Source organism: Dendrobates tinctorius, unplaced genomic scaffold, assembly GCF_039654945.1.
Source record: "Dendrobates tinctorius isolate UK_male_01 unplaced genomic scaffold, ASM3965494v1 ptg000035l, whole genome shotgun sequence".
NCBI classification, from domain to species: domain Eukaryota; kingdom Metazoa; phylum Chordata; class Amphibia; order Anura; family Dendrobatidae; genus Dendrobates; species Dendrobates tinctorius.
The window spans coordinates 35,606,974-35,631,332 of record NW_027361703.1 but is presented as its reverse complement, the minus strand read 5'-3'; the positions used below and the strand labels follow the sequence as shown (position 1 = coordinate 35,631,332).

Genomic DNA, 24,359 nt, shown 5'->3' with positions numbered 1-24,359 from the left:
CCCTAAAAAAATGGTTTTGTAAATTTTGTTGTAAAAATGAGAAATCGCTGGTCAACTTTTAACCCTTATAAGTTCCTAACAAAAACAAAAATTTGTTTCCAAAATTGTGCTGATGTAAAGCAGACATGTGTGAAATGTTATTTATTAAGCATTTTGTGTGACATCTCTCTCTGATTTAAGGGCATAAAAATTAAAAGTTTGAAAATTGCAAAATTTTAAAAATGTTTGCCATATTTCCGATTTTTTCATAAATAAATGCTAGTCATATCGAAGAAATGTTACCACTGACATGAAGCAAAATATGTCACGAAAAAACAAACTCAGAATCAGCAGGATCCGTTACAGCGTTCCAGAGATATAACCTCAAAGTGACAGTGGTCAGAATTGTAAAATTTGGCCTGGTCATTAAGCTGCAAATAGGCTCCGTCACTAAGGGGTTAAGTAATATATGCTTGTAAACAATAGATGACTGCATGTCTCTTTCAATTTTGTGTTGCATACATAGGGTGGGGAACAATACTCACTATTTTTTTATCACAGTGGATCTATTCATCGGCAATATGTAAGGGCTGGCTACGTGGTGGTTTACCATTTTCGGGATGTTAGGATGTGGTGGCCCTTGATGGTAGAGTAGTATAGTTGGAAATCAAGGTCCCAGAGTCTGGAGGCAAAGTGGAGCGGCACACAATCCAAGCTGCTTGAGGTCTAGTGTGAAGTTTCCACAATCAGTGATGGTTTGGGGAGCCATGTCATCTGCTGGTGTAGGTCCACTGTCATAAATCAACAGAGGAAAGGAATTAACTCAGTGCTCACCAAAGTATCGCAGGACCACAGGTGCCAGGTTCAGTGTGGCTGGAATCCACTTGTAAATGAAGGCAAAGAGAAAAAAACAGCACCAGGTGACTTCCATAAAAATTCCAATGTTTTCTTTTTATTGAATCCATAGCTTGTATAAAGTTAAAAAGATACATGTCATTAAATGTCAAGAGGCAGACAACCCCCGCACCTGAATTTGAATTTTTATGAAAATCACCTGGTGCTGTTTTTTTTCTCTTTGCCTGTAGGTCCACTGTGTTTTATCAAGACCAAAGTCAGAACAGCCTTCTACCAGGAAATTTTAGAGAACTTCATGCTTCCCTCTGCCGACAAGCAGGACTTGGCACCTGTCCACACTGCCAAAAGTACCAATACCTGGTTTAAAAACAACAGTATCACTGTGCTTGATTTGCCAGCAAACTCGCTTGACCTTAACCCCATAGAGAATCCATGGTGTATTGTCAAGAGGAAGATGAGAGACACCAGAACCAACAATGCTGATGAGCTGAAGGCAGCTGTCAAATCAACCTGGGTTTCCATAACACCTCAGCAGTGCCACAGGCTGATCGCCTCCATGCCACGCCGCATTGTTGCAGTAATTGGTGCAAAAGGAGCCCCGACCAAGTATGAAGTGCATTTACTGAATATACAATTCAGTAGGCCAACATTTTGGATTTTAAAATCATTTTTTCATGCTGATGTTATAAAGCATTCTAATTTAATGAGATATTTATTGACTTTTGGGTTTTTATCGGCTGTAAGGCTAGTTTCACACTAGCGCATCTACACGCAGCGCACGGTGCCGCTAAGCACCGCCCCCTCCGGTCATCTCCTCCCTACTATCGCACACGGCTGCATGCGATCTGCACACCCTATCTTTAGCATAGGGTGCTGGCCGTGCGCTAGTAGGATTTTTGCGTGCGCTGCGCACTTTTGAAGATGCGCCGAGCGCACCAAAATGCAACATGCTGCGTTCGGCGCACCTTCAAAAGTGCGCAGCGCACGCAAAAATCCTACTAGCGCACGGTCTGCGCACCCTATGCTAAAGATAGGGTGCGCAGATCGCATGCAGCCGTGTGCGATAGTAGGGAGGAAATGACTGGAGGGGACAGGCAGGGGGCGGGGCTTAGCGGCGCCGTGTGTAGATACGCTAGTGTGAAACTAGCCTAAGCCATAATCATCAACATTAACAGAAATAAAAACGTGAAATAGAACACTCTGTAATAACTATATAATATACGAGTTTCACTTTTTGTATTGAAGAACTGAAATAAATTAACTTTTTGATATTCTAATTTTGTGAGATGCACCGGTAGTATAATGCACATCCCATAGTCCTCCAAATAGTATAATGCACTCCCCATAGTCCTCCATATAGTATAATACACTCCCCATACTCCTCCATGTAGTATAATAAACTCCCTTTAGTCCTCCATATAGTATAATGCACTTCCCATAGTCCTCCATATAGTATAATGCACTCCCGTAGTCTTCCATATAGTATAATGTACTTCAATAGCCTTCCAGACATAATACACTCCCCATAACCCTCAATATAGTATAATGCATCCCATAGTCTTCAATACAGTATAATGCATTTTCGATAGTCCTCTATATAGTATACTTCACTCCCCATAGTATAATACACTCCCCATAGTCCTAATGCATCCCATAGTCCTCCATATTGTATAATGCACCCGCATAGTCTTCCACATAGTACAATGCACTCCCCATAATATAATGCACCCTTAATCCTTCATATAGAATAATGTATTCCCCATAGTCCTCCATACAGTATAATGCATTTTTGATAGTCCTCCATATAGTATACTTCACTCCCCATAATCCTAATGCATCCCATAGTCCTCCATATTGTATAATGCACCAGCATAGTCTTCCACATAGTACAATGCACTCCCCATAATATAATGCACCCTTAATCCTTCATATAGAATAATGCATTCCCCATAGTTCTCAATACAGTATATTGCACAGCCCTAAAGCAGACCTTATATAGCATATGCAGTAAAATACACAGCCCCACAAATGTATAATGCAGCCCCATAGAGTACAATACAGCCCCATAGCCCTCCAGCATTATTGCCACCACGTACTCACTGATAAATAATGACATACTCACCTCTCCTTGTTCCCCCACTGCTCCAGTCTCTGCAGAGCGGCTCCTGAGCAGCTCCACTGCCTGGCAGAGCGTGGTGTGTGATGAAATATCATCGCGCCTGCTGCATCAGAACGATGGCAAAAGGAGCACTGCACTTTAAGGAATGCGACATGCGTCGCTGTGGAACGGCGCCATTTCACATTGACGAATGTCGCATTCCTGACAGCGCTGCAATTTTGGCAGAACATGAGAGTATACTGCACGGCAATCAGGCCGCCACCTTGTGATAGATTCTGGAATTTCATTCTAGTTCTGATGAAGGCCAAAAATTAGGACCGAAACGTTAACTATTTGTTCCACCATTCCAATGCACCGTTTTCTCAGCCTCAATGAGTGCAGAGAGCAGCAGGAACCTTAAATACTGGCCAGGTGGCAGACAGCGTCCTCACGCCATCTGTATCCAATGCACTAATGTACTATGCATGGTCCTCTGTGTGTGGGCAGCAGAGAGCAGAGTGTGCGGCGTTCCCTCCGAGCTGTATAACACAGGTGTGACATGGCGCCCAGCAGCGCACTATCTAAGGCCGGGGTCACACTAACCGACGCAAAATACGGTCAGTATTTTACATGCGTAATACGGATGAATGGCCCCTAAACAGTGCTCCGTATGTCATCCGTAAGCAAGGTGTGGTCGCGTATTTTGCGCATGTAAGCATCGGTATAATCCGTATGGCATCCGTATGGCGAGATTTTCTCGCAGGCTTGCAAAATGGACATATAATGGAGCCCTATGACAGGGTTTATAACAGAAACCAAAGAATAGATATAGACACACAGAATGCATATATATATATATATATATATATATATGTATATATCTATTCTTTCGTTTCTTTATTAAACCTGTCAGTGTGAGTTTACTGTATAGCGCACTGAATTGCCGGCTTTGCTAAAAGACACCTGGTGCGTATCTCTCGCAAGTCACATGTGTGGTCCGTGTGTAATCCGTATTTTTTGCGCACCCATAGACTTGCATTGGCGTACTACGGCCGTAGTACGCTGACAATTGCAGCATGCTGCGAGTGGCACAGAGCGTAGAATACGGATGAGAAATATACGGCTGGTGCGAGGGACCCCATAGAGAATCATTGGTCCGTGTCTAATGCGTGCTTTTAGCTCCTCTCACTCCGCCGTATTCCTCGCCAGTGTGACCCCGGCCATACAGTGACACACGTCCCAGCTTTCCTGAGCATTCATTTTCCTATGCAGCCATTAGCTAGCCGGATATAAGCCCTGCATGAGTCCAAGGAGCTTCGTTCCTAATGTACAGCACCATAAACACACGCTCTTGAACAGAAGCAAAGCTACGTGATGACGTCACACGCAGGATGATGACGTAGGCGCACCTGATCGTTCTCGTACTCGGGGATCGCTTGCTTCAGTCTAGCAGTGTCATCTACCCACAGTGCAGCGCGAAGCAGCAGCCATGGCCGGCGTTGTAAAGAAGGTGAGACAGGGGAGGTCACTGAGAGAGAGAGTGCAGCGCAGAGGACGCGGTCCTCACTCCGCACCGGTGCATGTATTGTGCGCTGAGATTAGGGCGCTGGTGCACACATGGATTCTCCTAGTCTGCCAACCATCATTGCCGACACCCAGCTGTCCTCCAGTCTGCTGCTCATGTACACATCAGACAGGGGCATGAACTGCCATTCAGGACTCAGGAAAGCTGGGTGACCACCTTGGAGGGGGCCACACATGGAAGAAAGTGCATTAAATGGACAAGATCCTACATTTTCTAGGTAATTTTGTGTTTTTCCTTATACAGCAAGGTGCATGACTGCACCAATGGCAGTGTGCGCGCGCTATGGGCGGGTAATGGCCTATTACATAAAGCTATGTCCACCTATGAGTTCTGTTACCGTTCAACTGGACTTGGACCCCCAATGCATGTGGAGCGCTAGACAAAGTGAACCACTCAAATATGATACTGCTCAGCATAGCCTTCCTTACTGAAACGTGTGCTCTGTTCTCTCTTAGACCACTGGCTTGGTTGGATTGGCTGTCTCCCAAAATCCACATGACGTAAGTTTGTTTTGAAAGTGTTTTGTCAAATAAGTTGTGAAACTGCAGAAGAAAAAGTAAATTAAACAGCAGTGTATATTGCTGTCATATACCAGGTGTGGGTATATGGAGATCCCAACACAAGGCTAGTAGAAAGAGCTCATCCATAAAATATAACATAAATAACCAAAGGAAAAGAATGGACATTTGAGCAATAATGGGAAACTTTAAATATATTCAAGTTTATTTGCACATATAAATAAGTAATACATAGACAACAAGAGATAAAGGGTAAAACATACCAAATAAAAATGCCACTGCCAATAGTTCCCTAATCTACTGGGGTAGTAAGTTCTCTTGTTAACCTTTTATTTTCTGTAACTGTATATGCTGTATTGTTTTGTCCCCTTTGTAAAATATTTTGTATATTTTTGCATAAAATGTAATAGTTCCTTTTGTTCTGTAAACCATGCTTCAAAGGCATACGCTACCTGTCAGGCGACCAATCGGCCTATGTAAACGATTGGTGGTGCCATCGGGTAGTCTGGGGTTATCGTGGAGTTAGCGGTGATTGTATGGGGGTATATACACACATTCCATGTGTTGGAATCAGGAGGTGTATATACCATACCACACTGTTAGTTTTTCGACAACCGGCCTGGTAGTACAAACAACCTGTGGCCTCCTTCGTTGATCGTCGGACGATAGGGGGCAGCAGAGAGCTGTTCACTCCAAAGATCACAGCAGGTGGTTCCGCGTGACCTTTTCGGCCTGTGATATTGTGAGTCTGTGATTAAATCCTTGACAAGAGGTCAAAGGAGTTTTAAGATACATGTCACAGTGTAAAAACGTCAAATGCCTGTAATTTTTATTAGTTCAGCCTCAATCATTTACATACTGTAGCCAGAAATCATTTTAGGCAGGTAAACACAGCCTCCACCCTCATTTACATCCTCTTACTGGGAGTTCCTTTCCCATAACTTCTTCTCTGGCTTCCTTGCACCTCTGTACATTGTCTGTAGTGATATGCCACTTTCTGCTGCAGCTTTGTTAAAAGATATATATTTATACACACACCTGTGGACAAAATTGTTGGTACCCTTTTGTTAAAGTAAGAAAACAAAAAAAACTAAGTGAAATAACTTACAACTGACACATGTAATTTTCAATTTACATTACTAAATATCCTTAGTTAACCCCCTCACTCCCCTTGTATACTCCTGAAAACCTTAATTTCTCCAGCGATGTATGGTAATCATCTCAGTGCAGTCTGATGGGCGTGGTTTTGGGCCTCTGCATCCTTAATCCTGGGTTCAGCTCGCCGTCATCCTGACATGGATAACGAGCCACATCGCCATGCGACATATTGCGCCTGCCCAGAAATATTGCGTTTTGTGCCGTGCATTATGCTTTACCTAACTGCGAGCAATGCCTAAAAACAAGTGTGCATGCGCTGACAAGCGTTTTGGTTCATGAGCTGGAAGTACGTGTGTCGGTGCATAACACTTCTGTTTTTCGGCTTTGCCCGCAGTTGGACAAAGCATACTGCACAGGTGTGAAACGCAATATTTCTGAGCAGGTGCAAAAAGACGCACGGCGATGTGGATGACTCAAGAGGCGTCATCCACGAAGTAGAACGGTGAGCAGCAGCCGATGGCGTGGTTTCTGGCCTCTTAATTCCTCCCATCGGAGTGAGACGATCACCATACAGCGCTGGAGAAATTAAAAAGGTTTTTCCGGAGTATACAAGGGGAGTCGGGGTTATACAAGGATTTAAGGAATGCAGCACAGACACTGATTAAGGTGATATTTTTAGCTGCTATGTCACAAAACTGGTGATTGCTTCCCTTTAATACCAGACTATGCTTTTGAATTATGGTTTAGCAGGGAAAAAAAAAAAGTGCCACCAAGCACCAGACTGGACGCCAGGGCTGAGCAAGTCTTTATTCCCCAACTCTTATGTCTACAGCATTCATTCCAAATTTGGCCCGTGAGAAAATACCAAATAATGTCTACTAGTGCTGGCCTGTCGGTAGACAGCGCATGTTGACACTACAAATTCTGCGTTTCTTGACAATCCTAATTTGCCATAAATAGATTAGATTATACACATATATCAAATAATCTAATTTATTTATGGAAAATTAGGATTGTGATTTTAATTCATTACTAGTGATGAGCGAATGTGCTTTGATAAGGTGTTATCCGAGCACGCTAATGTGCTAACCGAGTGTCATCAGCATGTTCAACTAATAGGATTGAGTTCCTGCGGCTGCATACCGTGTGGCTGGTCGACAGTGGCAACACATGTAGGGATTGCCTGTTTGTTTGGCTATCCCTGCGTATGTTGTAACTGTCGAACAGCCACAAGACATGCAGCCGCAGGGACTCAAGCATATTATTCAAACACTCCGAAGACACACAGCACCTTAGCAGGTTCGCTCATTACTATTCATTACCACACAAAATTATTTTAATGTAGTACAATAAAAGCTCAGTTTTATTGACCTACTAGAGAGGGGTCATTTCTATTAAGACTTTGCACCTTTTAGGCCATTTTGGATCAGGTCACGATTAATTGATCTTTCATGTACTCTTCCTTTTGTGTTTTTTTTTTTTTTTTTTTTGTATATTGTTAACCTTTCCCTTTTATATATGTGATGATATCCTTTCTGTTCACTCCCTACCATCTTGTCTCTGATTTGATCAAAATATCAAGCAGTCCAGTAAGGGATATATAGTCGGAAAGGGGGTCTATACTGCTTTATTATATATTATATTGAAAATGAACTTATAAGGAAGGTGCAATCCAAAGAATTTTTTTTCAGCAATTGAAAAAATGTAAAGAATTATTAATGTTTACATTGTCTTAAAAATATTATCATTTGTTTTTAATTTTGTAAAATATGAAAAATAATTTTAAAAAGTTTGGCATTTCCACTTGTTAACTCTAGGGGGAGCAGCTACTGAAATTTGGCACAAAAACCTAGGGTACAACTAGCTCACATTACTGCCCTGCAGTAATTATGGGCGGAATCTGCTGACATGGGTGTGATGTCACTCCTCTCCTCCCCTTCTGGGTGTTTGCTAAAGGAAAAGTGAGGATGAGATTTAGGAGCACAGTGAGCAGCCCTTTTGATGGGGCCTGCAAAGTTACTGACTGTCTTTGTATGTAAAGTCTGGATCAGAACAGGTCATCAATCAGCAGAAATGTTTCCTGGACTTCTGTCACTGTGGAGTAGACAAGCAGACGGTCCATCCATGTGTATAAAAGACAGCACTCTATGTACAATCCCTGGCACCGAACAGGGTGCCCCCCATAGACCAGCACACTGCTCTCCTGAAATACTCTGTGCTGCTGTCACCCTGCGCTTTCCACCATATATCTCCCTCTGTGACCCTCCATAGACCCGCACACTGCTCTCCTGAAATACTCTGTGCTGTTGTCACCCTGCTCCTTCCACCATATATCAGGCCCGTCGCCTCGCTTTCACACATCGCCAGGACAGGATCTGAAGAGAGGAATGGGGTCTTCGGTCACCGAGGATGGCAGGCAGCAAGGATTCTGGGTGCAGGGTGACAGCAGCACAGAGTATTTCAGGAGAGCAGTGTGCAGATATATGGGGGAGGAGCAGGGTGAAAGCACCACAGAAATCCAGGAAACATTTCTGCTGATTGATGGCCTGTTCTGATCCAGATTTTGCATGCAAAGACCCCATTCCCCTCCTCAGATCCTGTCCGTGCGGTGTGAAAGCGAGGCGACAGGCGCAGTCCGGGGTGACGCTGGGAAGCAGGATGGGGGGAAATGTAGCCATACAGTAACGATAAAAATGAGACCCCTCTCTTCAGCTGCCTCACCAGCCCTCCCCTGACTGCACCTAACTATTACCCCTGACCCGTGTGCAGGTGCGCAGCCAGAACCACACTAGAATGGTCCCCTTTTAGCAGATAATACTGCCATATACTTCACACATAATACCGCCATATAGTTCACACATAATGCCGCCATATAGATCATACACAATACCACCATGTAGATCACACATAAAACCAGAAGGGTGACAGCAGCACAGAGTATTTCAGGAGAGCAGTATCACAAGGGATAGGAATAGATACATGGCTCAGCAGTCAGTATCACACAGGATAGGATTAGAAACACAGCTCAGCAGTCAGTATCACACGGGATAGGATTAGAAACACAGCTCCGCAGTCAGTATCACACAGGAGAGGATTAGATACACGGCTCAGCAGTCAGTATCACATGAGATAGGATTAGATACACGGCTCTGCAGTCAGTATCACACGGGAGAGGATTAGATACACGGCTCTGCAGTCAGTATCACACGGGAGAGGATTAGATACACGGCTCTGCAGTCAGTATCACACGGGAGAGGATTAGATACACGGCTCTGCAGTCAGTATCACACGGGAGAGGATTAGATACACGGCTCTGCAGTCAGTATCACACGGGAGAGGATTAGATACACGGCTCTGCAGTCAGTATCACACGGGAGAGGATTAGATACACGGCTCTGCAGTCAGTATCACACGGGAGAGGATTAGATACACGGCTCAGCAGACTGTATCACACAGGCTAGGAATAGATACACGGCTCAGCAGTCAGTATCACACAGGAGAGGATTAGATGTCCAGCAGATGGCCAAGTGTTTTGAAAGAGCAGGGAGCAGCTCCTCCTATGTTTTGCAAGAGCAGGGGCAGCAGCTGGTTGGGTGTTTTGGAAAGAGCAGCTCGATCTCCAGGAGCTCGTCCTGTATCCTCTCCTGCAGCTGGTATGTGCAGAGTGAACATCCAAACCGTTATGCTGGAACAGTACAGCATCCAGGGCTTGCAATAGAGTGTAAATGGAGCTAAAAGGAAAGCACTGGGCTCTAATAAAATGGCACCTGGCCACACCTACAGCTGTGAATTGTGCTGCCCACTGAGGCATGCCCAGTTCACAGCTGATGCTGCTGCAATGATACAGATAGGGTCGGGAGCCGACTATTGTCTCTTATGCCCAGGGACTGCCGTAAATGAGCGTGGAAAGTGTCGTTCAGCTGCCAGAAAGGTAAGATGGCAGCCCCCAGTTGCTGTATTAATACAGTTAAAAAAAAAAACCATACACACCACTGAGTCAAGCTTAGGGGACAATATCTTTTTATACTTTTTTCTTTTTTACATTAAATTATGAAAAAACACGGCACCTTCCCTTTAAATTACAAAAACTCCATTGCTACTGAATTACAGCCACACGATGATATGCTTATATCATTTAAGTCATCTTCTAGTTAGCTCAGGAGAAAAGTGTCATCGAGGACAAGGCAGCTGATATTCCATGAGCATGACAGAGTGATAAGCAGACTTGTTGCTTTAAGAGGGGGCTTATGCTTAAAATCATTGACTTCTGTTAACCAGGGTTATCTTCAAGTAAGTCATCATTGAATGCATCAAAAGGGCTTTACGGGCATGGATATTGCTGTTTGTAAGATTGCACCTAAATCAACCATTTATTGGATGATCAAGAACTGTAGAGAGGTTTGATTGCTGTGAATAAAGCTTCATGGTGCCCAAGAAAGTCATGCAAGTGCCAGGACTGTCTCCTAAAAAAAGATTCAGCTATGAGATTGGTCCAACATCGGAGCTTGCTCATGAATGGCAACAACCTGGTGTGAATTCCTCTGCACACAAAGTGAGCAAAGAAGCCACTTTAAGAACACATCAAGAACAGAATAACATTCTACACGAAGTACAGAGAATGGACTAGAGACGACTGGGGTAAAGTTATTTTCTCTGCTGAAACCCCCTTCTGATTAGGATATCTAGAAAAATAATTTTCCAGAGAAGAAAAGGTGAGCACTATCATAAATCATGTGTCATGCCATCATTAAAGCATCCTAAGACCATGTATGTTTGGGATTGCTTTTCATCCAAGGAAGTGGGCTCAATCACAATAATAAAGCAGCAATGAATAAAGATTGGTAATCAAATACCCTCCAAGAGCTACATCTCTCCAAAATCAAAGAGCAATTTTGTGATGAACAATGCTATTTCCGGCAAGATGGCGCACAGTGCCACAAGGCAAAAGTGATAACGAAGTGACTCGCTGAAGAAAACTTTGATATTTTGGGTCCATGACCAGGCAAATCACCAGATCTTAATCCCACTTAGTCAAAACTCAAAAAGAAGGTGGGTAATCAAATTGTGGTGGTCTCCAATCATTGATTAGACAACAATGAGTTTCCATCAGTCAGCATTTGACCCAGAAGCTGATAGCCAGCATGCCAGGTCTTGAAAATTAAGGGTCAACACTGTAAATAGTTTTTGCATACACTTGGGGTATATGTCCAAAGTATACCAACTTATGAAATGCTTATAATTGTACTTCAGTATCTATAGAAACATCTGACTAAAGGTACTGTCACACTTAGCGATGTACCAGCGATCCCGACCAGCGATATGACGCGGTCAGGATCGCTGGTACATCGCTAAGTGGTCGCTAGTGAGCTGCCACACAGGCAGATCTCACCAGCGACATCGCAGGGGTCGCTACTTACCTGTCACACCAGGCGATCCTGCGTCCTCCCGGCTCCACGCGTCGCTCGTCGTCACAGCAGGAAGCGCCACAGGAAACAGTCCTGGACGTTCTCGCGCGATCAGCGATAACCAGCGGGGGAGCCGGTCGTAGGTAAGTATCAGACACAGAGATATCGCTAGCAATATCGCTATAACGTCACAAGTTATAGCGATATTGCTAGCGATATCTCTTAGTGTGACATGCCCTTAAAAGATCGCAAAACACTGAAATGGCAAACTTTTGAAAACCAAAATTTGTTAGTCTGTAAGCGTTCAGCCACAACTATACAGAAGCAGTGGATGTGGGCATCACGCTCCTCACACATTCATGTGTGATTCCTGCAACAAGAACTGAGGCAGAGCAGGGAGGCTGCCACGATGGCACATGCGCTATCCAACTTGTTCTGCATCTGAGAGTGCATGTGAGCGATCTTGCTTGTGTGATCCTAGAACTTCAGTGCATTGCTATGTTTCTCCTTGTGCAATTGTTTAAAATGTTCTGCTTTTTTCCATTGACAGCGTTTGAGAATATTGTATACGAAAATTCTTGCGGCACTACAGACCATTCCAAAAGATGCAGCATACCGGAAATACACTGAGCAGATTGTAAATGACAGGTTCAGCGCTGTAAAAACGGTAAGTGATTTCAGCAGTTGCCATTAGTTGTCTTTGTGCTGCATGTCTTCTCATTTGTAAAGATGATGTCATGTCAATGATGCTCTGATTCATATTTATTCCTGTGTAGTGATGAATAATTTCCTTATTAGAGAAGTTTGGAAATTGCAGAAAACTCTACTCTGATGTTACTTTGCCTGTGGATTTTGATACCTATTTCATGCAGAAAAACCCCTTTACATCGAAGGAAACCTATCTTGGTTGGGATATCCAAGAATGCTGAGGCACCATAGGATAATCCTTAACCCCTTCCTTACACTGGACGTACTATTCCATCCATGTGACCTGAGACTTAAGTCCCATGGACAGAATAGTACGTCACACGCGATCAACGGCGCTCACAGGGGGGAGTGCCGCTGATCGCGGCCGGGTGTCAGCTGATTATCACAGCTGACACCCGACACTATGTGTCAGGCGGTCACGGACCGCCCCCCAGCACATTAACCCCTGGCACACTGCGATCAAACATGATCACATTGTACCGGGGACATAGGAAAGAATCGCGCAGGGAAGGGGTTCCCTGCGCGCTTCCCTAAGACCCTCGGAGCAGCGCGATGTGCTTGTGCTGCTCCGAGGGTCTCCTCCCTGCAGGCCCCCGGATCCAATATGGCCTCGGAGGCCTCTGCAGCGCCTGTCAGATCGCTGATCTGACACAGTGCTCTGCAAAGTGTCAGATCAGCGATCTGACACTTTATTGTAATGTCCCCCCTGGGACAATATAATAAAGTAAAAAAAATTCCTAAATTAAAAAAAAAATCCCCAATTTTTTTTGTAAATAAATAAAAAATACACATTTATGATCTCTGCGTCCGTAATGATCCGCCCTATAAAACTGTCCCACTAGTTAACCCTTTTAGTGAACTCCTTAAAAAAAAACCAAAAAACAATGCTTTATCATACCGCCGAACAAAAAGTGCAGTAACACGCAATCCAAAAGATGTATATAAATAAACATGGTACCGCTGAAAACGTCATCTTGTTCCTTAAAAAACGAGCCATCAGCGAAAAATGAAGTTACAGCTCGCAGAATAAAGCGATGCAAAAATTATTTTTTACATAAAATTGTTATTAAAAAATATAAATGAGGTATCAATGTAATCGTACTGACCCGAAGAATAAAACCGCTTTATCAATTTTACCACACGTGGAATGGTGTAAACGCACCCCCCAAAAAAAAAATCATAAAATGCTAGTTTTTGTTCATTCTGCGTCCCAAAAATCAGAATAAAACTATCAAAAAATGTCACGTGCTCGAAAATGGTACCAATAAACATGTCAACTTGTCACGCAAAAAACAAGACCTCACATGACTCTGTGGGTCAAAATATGGAAAAATTATAGCTCTCAAAATGTGGTGATGCAAAAACTATTTTTACAATAAAAAGCGTCTTTTAGTGTATGACAGCTGCTAAATGTAAAAACCCGCCATAAATAGTAAATCAAACCCCCCATTATCACCCCCTTAGTTAGGGAAAAATAATATTAAAAAAAAAAAGTATTTCCATTTTTGGGTTAGGGGCTAGGGCTGAGATTAGGGTTAGGGGTGTGTTGGGGTTAGAGTTGAGTTAGAATTGGGGGGTATCCACTGTTTAGGCACATCAGAGGCTCTCCAAACGCAACATGGCGCCTGGTCTCCATTCCAGCCAATTCTGCGTTGAAAAAGTCAAACGGTGCTCCTTCCCTTCCAAGCTCTGCTATGTGCCCAAACAGCCTACTCAGGACAAATTGCTCAACTTTTGGGGTCCAATTTCTCCTGTTACCCTTGGGAAAATAAAAAAAAAATTGGGGACTAAAAGATCATGTTTGTGGGGAAAAAATAGGATTTTTTTTATTTTCACGCCTGGGCTTTATAAACTTCTGTGAAGCACTTAGCGGTTCAAAGTTCACACCACACATCTAGATAAGTTCCTTAGGGGGTCTAGTTTCCAAAATGGGGTTACTTGTGGGGGGTTTCCACTGTTTAGGTACATCAGGGGCTCTCCAAACCCGACATGGCGTCCGATCTGATTTCCAGCCAATTTTGCATTGAAAAAGTCAAATGGCGCTCCTTCCCTTTTGAGCTCTGCCATGCGCCGAAACAGTGGTCCCAATTATCAGGTATCAGCGTACTCGGGACAAATTGCACAATAACTTTTGCTGTCCAATTTCTCCTGTTACCTTTGGTAAAATAAAAAAAAATTGGACCTGAAGTAATTTTTTTGTGAAAAAAGTTTAAATGTTCGTTTTTGTTTTTTTTTTAATTTTTTTTTTTTTTTAACATTCAAAAAATTCCTGTGAAGCACCTGAAGGGTTAATAAACTTCTTGAATGTGGTTTTGAGCACCTTGAGGGGTGCAGTTTTTAGAATGGTGTCACTTTTGGGGATTTTCTATCATATAGACCCGTAAAAGTGACTTCAAATGTGTTGTGGTTCCAAAATTGTGCTGATGTAAAGTAAACATATGGGAAATGTTGCTTATTAAGTTTTTTGAGTGTCATGTCTCTGTGATTTAAGGGCATAAAAATGTAAAAAGTTGGAAAATTGAGAAATTTTCCTCAAATTTCCGTGTTTTTTTTTTTTTTTTTCACAAATAAGTGCAAGTTATATGAATGAAATTTTGCCACTAACATGAAGTACAATATGTCACGAGAAAACAATGTCAGAATCACCAGGATCCATGGAAGCGTTCCAGAGTTATTACCTCATAAAGGGACAGTGGTCAGAATTGTGAAAATTGGCCTGGTCATTAACGTGCAAACCACCCTTGGGGGTAAAGGGGTTAATGGCTTTTTTTTTTTTTTACCTATTTAGGAAAGCAGTATTGAAAAATTGGAAGAGAAGATTAACTGCGGCCAAATAGAAGAAGTTATTGCACAGGTAAAAAGTGTTTTTTGTTTATACTGGATCCTCCATGTTGGTAAAAAGCTAAATACAATCAGTTCTGCATTTTTTTGTTAACTGCTCTGAAGACACATATCAAACTTCACTTCAGTGTTTGTCGTGTTTGGACAATCAATCCCCTTAACATATCATTGGTGCTCGATGAGCTGATCATGGAGCAGTTCCCTCGTGCACAATGGCATGATTTAGCCAAAGCTGGAAGTTGATCCATGAGGAAAAAGTATAGACCTTCCTATATTTCTAATTCCTCTTGAATGCACCATTGCCTTTAGTCTGCGGAACAGCACTCATGAAACCACCCGTGAAGAGGATTGGTCTTTGGAATTCACACAATAAACAGAATTAATTCTTGAAATAATGTTCGGTCCAAAAATATTTGGACAGTGACGTATGTTCTGGCATTTTAGCTGTTTACCAAAACATATTCAAGATGCAATTATGTAATTATTATGGGCTTAAAGGGAATCTGTCAGGTGATTTTTGCGTAGCATGCTAATAGTATCTTGAAATATGGTTTGGGCAGTCCTTTCAGAATATGTAACGTTTATTGCTGTACATGGACCCATTGTCTTGTTGTAGGCCACGAAAAATCCTTTGTCATTCGCCGGCTAGTCAAGCATATGTAAATCCAAAATGAATATAAGCCCATCTGTGCTGATGTCAGTGATTGGGTGCAGTCACACTTCATGTCATTCACCCGAGGATCGCATCGGACTGGCCATCTGCTCTCCTGACCTAAGTGTGACAGCATGCATAGAAATACAGACTGGTCTTAACTGTATACCTTTTGAGGCTGGTGTACTTATTTGAAAATTCATTTTATACTGGCTGTATATTCCTTTATATACATAAAGGGGCATATCTAAAGAAAAATATAATGGTGTTTGCAGGGAATACAGGGCAAGAGTTAGAAGAGCTAAAGCCAGTAATGAAGTGAAACTTGCAAGGGAGACCAAAAGTAGCAAAAAAACAGGATTTTGGAGATATTTCAAAAGCAAAAGAAAAGTCAAAGATGCTATAGGATTTTTAAAGGATGAAAAGGGTGAAGTGGTCAAAAATGATGAGAAGGCCGCACTTTTAAATTCCTACTTTGCATCTGTGATCTCTAAGAAAGCAAAGGCAACATCAACTGATCTTCACGGTGCCATCAAAGGAATAAAAAAAATCCACACTATCAATAGACAGAGAGATGGTCAGGGAACACTAAGCTAATTTAAATTTATTTCAATCTTGTGGTCCAGATAAATAACATCCTCCAGTGCTGAAAGAGTTAGAGAAAATTGCAGATCCACTAGCCAGAATCTTTGAAAAATCCTGGAAAACAGGAGAGGTCCCAGAAGATTGGCGAATGGACAACATTTGCCCATCTTCAAAAAAAGGAAAAAACAGAGCCAGGAAATTACAGGCCAGTGAGCCTTACTTCAATACCAGGAAAGATCTTTGAACAAATTATTAAACAGCGTGTATGTCAGTACTTAGATAAGTATACAGTCATTACCAGAGCCAGCATGGGTTTGTAGCAAACAAATCAGGCCAGACTAATTTAATTTCCTTCTGTGATGGAATCATTGACTGGGTGGATCAGGGAAATGTGGTAGATATAGTATATCTCAACTTCAGCAAAGCATTTGATAAAGTATCTCATACTATCCTTATTGAAAAAATGACCAAGTAAGGGACTGACAAGGATACGGTTAGGTGGATTCACAACTGGCTCAGTGATTATACTCAGAGTGGTAATAAATGGTTGCACATCTAATTGGAAAATTGTTTTAAGTGGGGTACCACGAAGCTGTCGTGGCCCCAGTATTGTTCAACATTTTTATAAATGATCTAGATAAGGGAACCGAAGGTAAACTAATCAAATTTTCAGACGATGCAAAGCTACGAGGGATAGCGAACACTAGAGAAGACAAAGGATTCAGAAGGATCTAGATAAGCTGGAACAATGGGCAGCTACTAATAGAATGGTATTTAAAGGGAACCTGTCAGCAGGATTGTGCACAGTAACCTACAGTGTCAGGTCGGCGCTGTTATACTGATTAAAATGATACCTTGGTTGCTGAAATCCATCTTGTGGTTGAATGTTTTTCAGTTTTGTGTTAAGGAGATTCTCATGCCCTAAGGCGGGGTTGGTGTAGGTGTGCTCTGATTTAGATATTCATAATGAAGACTGCTGACAGGTCACTGAGCCCTAAGTGACCTGCCCCCTAGTTTGCCTAATGAATATCTGTATATACTGAAGCGCTACTGCAGGCAGGCGCCAACCATGGCACCTGCTCTGCAACAAAATCATATATTGTGTGTGCCAATAATGCCATTTATTCAGGTTATTTAGCTAGGAAAAAAAGTCAATTTGAAAATGGCGCCCGCCGTGCCTGCGCAGTAGCTATCGGTGTCAAGCTGTGATCTCATAGCTACTACTGCACATGCTCCGGCGGCGCCATCTTACTGGAGAAGAGAGAAAAATCCTCCTCCAACATGGCACCGCCTGCACAGTAGCAGCACAGAGATAGCCGAGAGCTGCTACTGCGCAGGAGCAGCTATCGGATCACAGCTTGACACCGATAACTACTGCGCAGACGCGGTGGGTGCAATTTTCAGATTTTTTTTTTTTTTTCTCCCCTAGCTGAATAACCCGAATAAAAGGTGGTATTGTCATAGAGAACATGCGATTTTGCTGCAGAGCAGATGCCACAGCTGTCACCTGCCTGCAGAGGCTTTTTTTTAAGTATTGTGAGAAATGGGAAATTGATATCTACTTGATATCCTTTTCCTATCTGATGGAATTCCCTGTTAGATTCAGTTGGTAAAAAATGAATTTGTTCCAGCTCCAAAGTGATATGAAATTGATTCTCTTATTCCATGCGTATAAAAATTACAAAAAGCTTCTCGGTCATCACAGCACAGCTTGTCCTCTCTTATGCTGTGATGTCCAAGAAGCTTTTTGCAATTTTTATACGCATGGAATAAAAGAATCAGTTTCATATCACTTTGGAGCTGGAACAAATTCTTCATTTTTTTATGTCACTGGCGTCTCATCAAGGCGAAGTTCCTGCACCTTCCTTCCTGGCACCTTCCTTCAAACGGTGAGCTGGCTAATTCAATTTTATTCATAGATTCATTTTGTCCCGAAAATATTGGCTCCAAGCTGAGCACCCACCCTTGCATTCCCCCAGGTCATAAAGGGAAGCGAAATACACCTCAGTCAATTGGGACCTCATTATCCAGCGAAGGCACTTCCTTGGAGAGAGCAGATCAATGTTTTTCATTAATTAGCTCCAGCAACAAGGCCTTCGAAGCGCTCTCCAGGGGGGACCGAAAGGCATAGACCCTGTGTCCCCAGCATTTATTACAAAGGTGTGAATTCGTGTGCAGGACCAGCCAACTGGATTCCTTTGTCTGTTTCAAGCCATATGCATACTTGGCAGCACCACAGATCCCAGCAAGCCTCTGAGGTATTGAATCTGGATAATGAAGTTTAATAACAGAATGCAATATCTGAGCCTAGCTGAGCACATAATCGGATTCTCCATTCTTTCCCCACGAGCCAATACCAGGCAGCCACCCCTAGCGCTCTGCGTTATTGAGTTACCAAGCATAGCTACTAGGAATTAAATACAGTAGCCATATTTTGGATAAAATCAAGATAAAATCCAGGAGAACCCAGTGGCACCGCTGCCGTCTTATTTGGACCTTCGGGCAAATGATAAGGGCCATCCACGGTTCTGCATTGAACATCGTACTCTCAGATATGGGAGGAGGGAGGCGGACCAGCCCAGGGGTGAGCGCAGCATGTGGGAGGGAGAAGCCTTGTTTGTCCCCACATGAGGCGAATGGAGGTGTAGTTGATTGGGGTTGGGAGAGATTCCTACCTTCTGTTTCTTCAATGCAGAGCAGACAGGACCATTGTTGCTGTTCATGCGTCCGGAGAGATGATACACACCAGATATTGTGAAGTCCAGACTTGTTTATTGGAAATCTGGACATACAGCGTATGATTGGTAATGCAGTACTTCTCCAGAAATGCAGGTATAACGACCAAGGTGGCACAGCAAGATGCAACAAGGTGAGCAACGGATTTGTATGTGAAATTATGGTCAAAAACTGATGCCTTTCACAGCCTGGTAAGCGTGTCTCTCCCAGGAGAAAATGAAACTAGTAATGGCCACTGGCAGGAAGAGAAGGACTGGACTGACCTGGAAGTGGAAGGCATGTACTCGAATAAATTAGCTGCAGTCTGCAATACAGAAAAAGGACAGCAGGTGGCTGCAGACCACATGCAAAACTGAACACAAAGAATGGTAACATAACACAATCTATATAGGCATAACTTTAGATGGAACAGCACAAACCTAGGGGATAATAGGAAGCTTCTCATTTTGGACTGAGTTCTTCTACTGGCAGGAGGCCCGTTACTTGACGTGGCCGAGGAATCACGTAACGAAGACTTAAACCTGTGATCCATCAGTGCCTCCCTATGGTCACATGCTACATAACAGCAATTGTAACCTATCTGTACCCTGCCCTTGTACTACACTCTTGAAAGTATACCTGTATATTGTTCTGTATGTGTGTGCGTAATATATATATATATATATATATGTGTGTATGTATGTATATGTGTGTGTGTGTGTATATGTGTGTATATATATATATATATATATATATATATATATATATATATATATATATATATATAGAGAGAGAGAGAGAGATATATTCAGACCCCTTTAAATTTTTCACTGTTTCATTGCAGCAATTTGTTAAATTCAAAAAAGCTTAATTTTTTTTCTCATTAATGTACACTCTGCACCCAATCTTGCCTGAAAAAACAAATGCAAATTTATTAAAAAAGAAAAACTGATATCACATGGTCATAAGTAATGTGGTGTAATGACCACTGTGTCCACTAGGGGGTGCTGTTTTGATGTCCCAAGAGTGTGAGTGGTTGAAGAGCCATTATGTATCTCAAGGTGGGTGACATATGTATGTTTATGAACGCTGTTTGTAAAGTATATGTGTCTGTGTGAAGGACCTGTGGTGAGGTCATAGTCATGTGACCCGGTGGGCGTGGCTATGAACCATATAATGTGGCCAGGTTAGGTCACATGGAGTGAATGCTGGGACCTGATTGGTCCAGTTTGGAAGGTCCCGTGAGGAGAAGGATCTCCTCACTAACAGCCTGTGGAGCGGCTGTGTGTGAAATGGCGGCCAGTATCTGAGAGTCCCTGAGGAGTGAGTGGATGTCTGCAGCCTGGAGAAACAGCCATATGGAAACCCTGACGTGGGTGAGATAACCCTGGGGCTAAATAGCCTGTATAATGGACGCTATGCTGTCATGTGAAGCTATATAATGGACGCTGCGCTGTTGTATATTGCTGCTGTGGTTTATGATGTTGAATAAACCTCACGGACTGTTATGGCTTATGAAAACCCGAGCTGGATCTAATTGTGTGGCTGCCAAGCGAATGATCCCCTACTAGATGACAGCGCTACCTCACAGTAAGAATAAGGATTTGGGGATTCTCTGCCATTCTTCCTTGAAGATCCTCTCCAGTAGTATCAGGTTCTTTTGTGAATGTTGGTAGACAACCATTTTAAGGTTTCTCCAGAGATAGTCAATTGGGTTTATGTCTGGGCTCTTGCTGGGCCAGTCAAGAATGGTCACAGAGTTGTTCTGAAGCCACTGCTTTATTTTAGCTATGTGCTTAGTGTCATTGAAGGTGAACCTTCAGCCAAGGCTGAGGTCCAGAGCACTCTGGAAGAGGTTTTCTTCCAGGCTATCTCTGTACTTGGGCTGCATTCATGTTTCCTTCAATTGCAACCAGTTGTCCTGTCCCTGCAGCTGAAAAACACCCCCACCATGTTTCACTGTTGGGTTTGGATTGGGTAGGCGACGAGCAGAACCTAGTTTTCGCCACACATACTGCTTAGAATTATCACCAAAAAGTTCTATCTTCGTCTCATTAGACCAGAAAATCTTATTTCTCTTAGTCTTGGAGTCCTTCTTGCATTTTTTTAGAAAAGTCTGTGGGCTTTCATATGTCTGGCACTGAGGAGAGGCTTCCGTCGGGCCACTCTGCCATAAAGGCCTGATTGGTGGAGGGCTGCAGTGATAGTTGACTTTGTGGAACTTTCTCCCTACTGCATCTGTAGAGCTCAGCCACAGTGATCTTGGGGTTCTTCTTTACCTCTCTCACCAAGGTTCTTTCACGATTGCTCAGTTTGGCTGGACAGCCAGGTCTAGGAAGACTTCTGGTGGTTCCAAACTTCTTCCATTTAAGGATTATGGAGGCCACTGTGCTCTTAGGAACCTTGAGTACTGCAGAAATTCTTTTGTAACCTTGGCCAGATCTGTGCCTTGCCACAATTCTGTCCATGAGCTCCTTGGCCAGTTCCTTTTGACCAAATTATTTCCATTTGGCCTGACGTGAGCTGTGAGGTCTGATATAGACAGGTGTGTGCCTTTACAAATCAAGTCCTATCAGTTTAATTAAACATAGCTGGACTCCAATGAAGGAGTAGAACCATCTCATGGAGGATCACAAGGAAATGGACAGCAAATGACTTAAATATGGTTGTCTGACCAAAGGGTCTGTATACTTATGACCATGTGGTATTTCATTTTTTTAAAATAAATTTGCAAACATTTCTACATTTGTGTTTTTTCAGTCAAGTTAAGGTGCAGAGTGTACATTAAAAAATGAACTTTTTGAATTTACCAAATGGCTGCAATGAAAAAAAGTGAAAAAATTTAAAGGGGTCTGAATACTTTCCGTACCCACTGTGTATATGCCTATAAGTAGCAAATAAAAGGTAGGACTTACTGGAATTCATGCTGGTGCCGCAACCCCACACTCCAACGCGCGTTTCACACATTGCTTCGTCAGGGAGTGATGTTGTGGGAGGGCCATATGCTAATTTATATACAGACTGCAGCCGGACCTAGGCCAATGGTGAAGGAGTTTCGCAGGTGCAATCTGTAAGGTACATTGCGAGCCGCTGCGACTATAGCATCACTAGAAAGCGCAGTCACGCCGTCCATGACCTCACAGGCCAGGCACGTGCACACAGTGGAAGCAAGCAAGCGATGCACACATCACCAGTGCGGCCATGATATGTATGGACAAAGTTGTGGGCAAACCGTTTACGCATAGGTAAAGAATCATCAGTCATGCTTTTATTAGGGGAAGTAGGATTTCACAAGTAAAATCTTTTTATTTTTTTTTTTTTACATTTCACAAATACTTGCTACTTTGTGTTGGTATGTCTCATAAAATCCCAATAAAACACATTTAAGTTTGTGGTAGCAACTTGAAATAAATGTGGAAAAGTTCACGGGGTATGAGTACTTTTTCAAGGCACTGTATGTGGCAGCACTAGTGAATTGGAAATAATCAGATGACTTGCTATGGAGGAATTCAATTGACACAATATTAACCCCTTAATGACCCCAGATTTTTTCAGTTTTGCGTTCTCGTTTTTCGCTCCCCTTCTTTCCAGAGCCATAACTTTTAATTTTTCCGTCAATATGGCCATGTGCGGGTTTATTTTTTGCGGGACGAGTTGTACTTCTGAACGACACCATTGGTTTTAGCATGTTGTGTACTCGAAAACGGGGAAAAAAATTCCAAGTGCGATGAAATTGAAAAAAAGTGCAATTCACACGTTTTTTGTTTTGGCTTTTTGCTAGGATCACTAAATGCTAAAACTGAACTGCCTTTATGATTCTCCAGGTCATTAAGAGTTCATAGACACCAAACATGTCTAGGTTTTTATTTTTATCTAAGTGGTGAAAAAAAAATTGTGCCATTTTCCGATACCATTTATGTGCAGCTACGATCGTTTGATCGCCCATTATTGCATTTTAATGCAATGTCGCTGCGATGAAAAATCGTAATTCTGGCGTTTTGACTTTTTTTTTTTCCTTTTTCTGCCATTTAGCGATCGGGTTAATTTTTTTTTTTTTTTTTGATCGGCCGATTCTGAACGCGGCGATACCTAATGTGATTTTTATTTATTTTAATGGGGCGAAAGGGGAGTGATTTTAAACTTTTATATTTTTATTTTTACATATTTTTAAAAACTTTTTTTATTTTGGCATGCTTCAATAGTCTCCATCGGAGGCTAGAAGCTGACACAACTCGATCGCCTCTGCTACATATAAGCGATGATTAGATCGCCTGTATGTAGCAAAATTACAGCATTTGCTATGAGCGCCGACCACTGGGTGGCTCTCATAGCAATCCGGCATCAACAACCATAGAGGTCTCCAGGAGACCTCTGGTTGTTATGCCAACACATCGCTGATCCCCGATCACGTGACTGGGGTCAGCGGTGTGCATATTTCTGGCCCGGTGGCAGGAAGCGCTTGTTAAATGCCGCTGTCAGTGTTCGACAGAGGGATTTAACTAGTTAATAGGCGCTGGTAGATCGCGATTCCACCTGCACCTATTGCGGGCACATGTCAGCTGTTCAAAATAGCTGACATGTACGGCTTTGATGCGAGCTCACCGCCGGAGCGCTCATCAAAGCAGGGGATCTAATCTTGGATGTACTGTTGTGTTCAAGGTCAGAAAGGGGTTAATGAATAACTGATGTATGTGAATATAAATTCAGGTTTATTATGCATAAAAGTAATGGAAATTTTTTATTTTTTTACAGGCAGAAAATGAACTGTATCTGGTGAGAAAAATGTCTGAATGGAAGCCCTGGGAGCCCCTTGTTGAAGAACCTCCTGCAGATCAATGGAAATGGCCAATCTAGTTACTGTTCTCTGATGTCCCTAATGTATACACAAATATGTAAAAAGTAATGTCTTCTCAATTCAAAATAAAACAATACCTTATTATTCAGTTTTATTTTGTGTTTAAGTATTTTTCATATCTATTTATTTATTTATTTATTTTTACTATAACAAAAATTCAAAGGACCCTGGTTCAGAGGCCTCTTCGGCAGTCAGTGTCCGCTTGATCAGAGTCCTTTTCTTACCTGCCTGGCATCCAGGCCTATTGGATTAGGTGTTGGGGATGCAGGTAGGTTGAGATTTGCAGGGCTCTATTCCAGCAGCCATGTTCTGCCTTCTTCCACGTATGTCGCTGTGTGGATTCCAGCATACGGCTTAACCTTTCATCCACTCCCAGAAAGAAGACTGTATGGGTGCTTAAGTCTATTATTTATTGGGATGATATGGACTACAATGGGAGATAACAGATGGTAGAGAAGATGAGAT

The 24,359-nt window shown here is 42.6% G+C and overlaps 1 protein-coding gene across 1 annotated transcript; it reads left to right on the top strand.

The window, feature by feature from the left end:
- Positions 1 to 4,285: 4,285 nt before the first annotated feature.
- NDUFA5 (NADH:ubiquinone oxidoreductase subunit A5) lies at positions 4,286 to 23,988 on the top strand. Its single transcript, XM_073573407.1, has 5 exons — positions 4,286 to 4,442; positions 4,973 to 5,017; positions 12,089 to 12,205; positions 15,035 to 15,100; positions 23,792 to 23,988. The coding sequence occupies exons 1-5, from the start codon at positions 4,422 to 4,424 to the stop codon at positions 23,891 to 23,893; spliced, it is 351 nt and encodes a 116-aa protein (XP_073429508.1). The 5' UTR covers positions 4,286 to 4,421; the 3' UTR covers positions 23,894 to 23,988.
- Positions 23,989 to 24,359: the final 371 nt, after the last annotated feature.